The sequence below is a fragment of the Trypanosoma conorhini genome (assembly GCF_003719485.1).
Source record: "Trypanosoma conorhini strain 025E chromosome Unknown Tco_14.4_contig_00270, whole genome shotgun sequence".
Classification (NCBI taxonomy): Eukaryota; Euglenozoa; class Kinetoplastea; order Trypanosomatida; family Trypanosomatidae; genus Trypanosoma; species Trypanosoma conorhini.
In genome coordinates this window covers 1-3,292 of record NW_021704359.1, presented here as the reverse complement: position 1 = coordinate 3,292, position 3,292 = coordinate 1, and the positions used below count along the sequence as shown (strand labels likewise).

General features: G+C 55.9%; 1 protein-coding gene across 1 annotated transcript, besides 12 other annotated features; it reads right to left on the bottom strand.

The window, feature by feature from the left end:
* Window positions 1-34: 34 nt before the first annotated feature.
* Window positions 35-59: a microsatellite.
* Window positions 60-187: 128 nt separating this feature from the next.
* Window positions 188-254: a microsatellite.
* A 222-nt stretch (window positions 255-476) lies between these two features.
* Window positions 477-549: a sequence feature (A-rich).
* A 211-nt stretch (window positions 550-760) lies between these two features.
* Window positions 761-2,143, bottom strand: Tco025E_04937 (putative chaperone protein DNAj; the record flags this gene model as incomplete). Its single annotated transcript, XM_029371842.1, has 1 exon — window positions 761-2,143. The coding sequence occupies one exon, from the start codon at window positions 2,141-2,143 to the stop codon at window positions 761-763; it is 1,383 nt and encodes a 460-aa protein (XP_029228027.1).
* A 364-nt stretch (window positions 2,144-2,507) lies between these two features.
* Window positions 2,508-2,553: a microsatellite.
* Window positions 2,553-2,572: a microsatellite.
* A 115-nt stretch (window positions 2,573-2,687) lies between these two features.
* Window positions 2,688-2,709: a microsatellite.
* Window positions 2,709-2,727: a microsatellite.
* Window positions 2,728-2,924: 197 nt separating this feature from the next.
* Window positions 2,925-2,955: a microsatellite.
* A 73-nt stretch (window positions 2,956-3,028) lies between these two features.
* Window positions 3,029-3,050: a microsatellite.
* An 18-nt stretch (window positions 3,051-3,068) lies between these two features.
* Window positions 3,069-3,129: a microsatellite.
* Window positions 3,130-3,138: a microsatellite.
* Window positions 3,139-3,239: 101 nt separating this feature from the next.
* Window positions 3,240-3,264: a microsatellite.
* Between the last annotated feature and the right edge of the window lie 28 nt (window positions 3,265-3,292).

Sequence of the window (3,292 nt, the reverse complement as noted above, 5' to 3'; positions counted from 1 at the left end):
CAACGCTTGGAGCGTTTCCGCCTGCCTCTCGCAGATTTATATATATATATGTATATATACGTGTGTATGCAGCTCTCAAATGCAAGGAACAACTACAACTCTGCAACGCTCCACCAGCAACGCAAAAACGGGAGGCAAAGAAGGCAACAAAAAAAGAGCTGCGCCTGAGTAGCAACGCGGAGCAGCTACACGCACACACACACACACACATACACACACACACACACACACATACACATACACACACATCACACCGCCGGGCATACCGCCTCCCACCCACAGCCTGTTTCTCGCCGACGCACACCGCTCTCGTTTCCACGCGAGACGCGCATTACTCACGGACACAACTTCGCCACATCGTGTTAAAGTACGCACATGCACACAAAAAGACCCGGGTCCCCTCGCACTGACACACTCACCCGCTTTATTGCAAAAGGAAAAAAAACCGGGGCTATGTAGAACCCCTTCGCCCGATGCTTTGTCTTTGCTCTTTCACTTTCTTTTGCTTTTGTTTTTTCTTCGTCCTTTTGTTGGGGTTTCTTTTTTTTCCCCCCTCCGCCTTTCTTGCTTTTCGATGTTTCTTCGCAGAGCTGATGAGGCTGTGCGGGTTCACGTCACTGCCGACGGAGAAACACGCCTTGTACATGTCGTTGCACCACATCAACAGTCAACCCGCCCTCCACGCCCCGTCCCTTTCCCTTCACATGCACGCGCCTCCTCCTCCTTCCCGGCACTGCGGTCGTCCTCCCAGCGGGACTCGTCAAACGAGGCCGAGAAACCGCAACGGCGTGCGTCCCGACCCAGTCAACTGGTGAAAGGCAGCAAAGTACTGGCCGCACAGCAGCAGCGTCGCCGCCAGACTCAACCCAAGGATACCAATAGCCTCGACACCCAGCTCCACGGGAGGTGGGATGTTTTCAAAGCACTTCGCCACCCCCTGTCCTGCGCTCGCCACACGGCCCATGTCGTACCGCACCCGCCGGGACTTGCACGAGAGTGTCTCGTAGGCCTCATTGATACTCGCCATCCGCTCCCGTGCGGCCTGCTGCGCTGCCGCGTCGTGGGCGGCCCGGTCTGGGTGGGATGCCAGCGCAGCTTTCCTATAGGCCCGCTTTATCTCCTCCGCGCTTGCGGTGTCCTTCACCCCCAACACCTTGTAGAGGTCCTCCTTCGGCGCCCCGTTCTCGCTGGGGGTCGTGAACGGAAGTCTGAACGCGGCCTCCTGCTCCTCCTCTTCCATTCTTGCCTCCCGCTCGCGCATGTCCTCCTGCTCATCCTCAGGCGTGGATGGGTGCAGCTGCTCCAGCTTTTCAAATAGCCGCACGGCGAGAGTCGTCGTCGTCCGGTAAATGGCCGGGGTAAGCGCAAGGAGGGCGATGCTTTCACCCCAAAACACGGAACTGCCAGTCGGCTCGCGTGACACACGGCGTCCGAGCCACGCCCCAGCCACTCGCGCCGAGTACACAAATATCATTTGTGTAGTGTCTCTTGCAAGGTTAGCGAGGTACGGCTTCAGCAGACGCCACCGCGACGTGTTATTCTCACGCGCCCGGTAGAACGTTTTGCACCACAGCAAGTTCTCAGTGATTGTGTGTGTGAGCTCGCTGACAAACCCGCCTACAAACACCGCATACGGCACATTCTGATCGTACATTTGACGATAATATTGCAGGCTTTCACTGTATTCCAGTGGCAGCGCCTTCAGCGTGTCACTTTCGCCGTTTGCCGGAACCGCCGTGACTCCGGCTAGGCAGCTGCCGAGCAGCCGCTGCAGGCCGGAGGGGAGGAACATGCCCCCCAGCGAGCGCAGCAGCCGTGTAACCCAGCAGCGGCCGAAGCGGTACTGCTGCACGTACTGGAACACCAGGTGAACCAACCCCGCATCGTGGAGGAGAGGGACTCTACTGTTCAGCAGCCCCTCTAGTACAAAGCACTCGATCACGCGATACAGTATCAAATGCGAGATCGCATTCATGGGCGCTATCGACGGTCCCACGTGGTAGCCGGTAAAAAAATCCATGGACGTGTTCAGTAGCGTCTGAATCAGGTCCGCAAAGGCAGGGCAGGCGAGGTAGTCTGAAAAGAGCAGGCCGACAAGTCTCGAGCCAGGACCCCCTGCCAGTCCACCCCCCGCGTACTGCATCGCGATTCCTCTCGCCCACGCCTCGGCAGTGTTAAATATACTTTACTTTACGTACGCGCAAGTGCACGTCCGCCTTCCCTGCGTGTGTGGGTGCAAGGCGAGAAGGAAACAAACAAGGAGAGAGGGGGCGCACATCATCCAGACACGCACTGCGGGGTTATCCGTCACGTTCCTATTTTTCCTTCTTCTCCTCCTCTTCGCCCCTGCAGCAACACCGACTGTGGACGAAGGAGATCGCACGCCAAGGCGGAAGCGGCAAAAAAATAACGCTTCACTAAAGGCGCGCGCGCGGGGTGAGGGGCATGCGCAAGGCAGACCAACACATGCTCGCTGCAGGCGAGGTGAAGCAGGGGAAGTAGGCGACATATATACGTGTAAATAAATATATAAATATATATATATGTAAATATGTGTGTGTGTGTGTGTTGTTTTCACTTTTCTCTTTCCTTTTTTTTGGTTCTCCGCGGGGGCCGGGGGCCAAGCGGAGAGCGACGCGAGTCCCGGCGGCACGGCACGTAGAGGAGAGACACAGGAACCAGCAGCGCACACACACACACACACACACAGAGAGAGAGAGAGAGAGATGCACCAGCGCGTGGGGGGCGGTGTGTGGGCGTGAAGCTTCGCCGTCGCCGCGCAGAAACGAAAAAAAACACACACACAAGAAAAGTGTGCGGGAGCAGCAGCGGCGGCGGCTGCGCAGCACAACCCCAACGACACACAACGAGGCACACCTCTCCCCCCCTCGCCATCTAAGCTCTTCGCGGCTGTCTCTCTAGTTTTTTCTTTTCATTGCTTTTCTTTCCCTTTCTCCGCCCGTCAACACCCAGACCAGAAAGACCCAACGTGGCGCCGCAGACGACTTGCACAGCCAATTGCTCCTCCGCAGCAGCCGCAGCAGCCGCAGGCGAGTATTCGTGAAGATATACATGCATACATATCTACATAACACACACAGACACACATATATACTTATATGCTTATATGTATGTATAGACCACGTGGATTAGAAACAAAAAAAAAAGGTAGAACTCTCAGCACGTACGGAGGCGCCTACGCGACAGTTCCGCAAAGAAAAAGAGAGAACAAAAGGAAGACAAAAACAACAACAACAACAAAAATACTTCAGCTTTTTTCGCTTGAACGCAA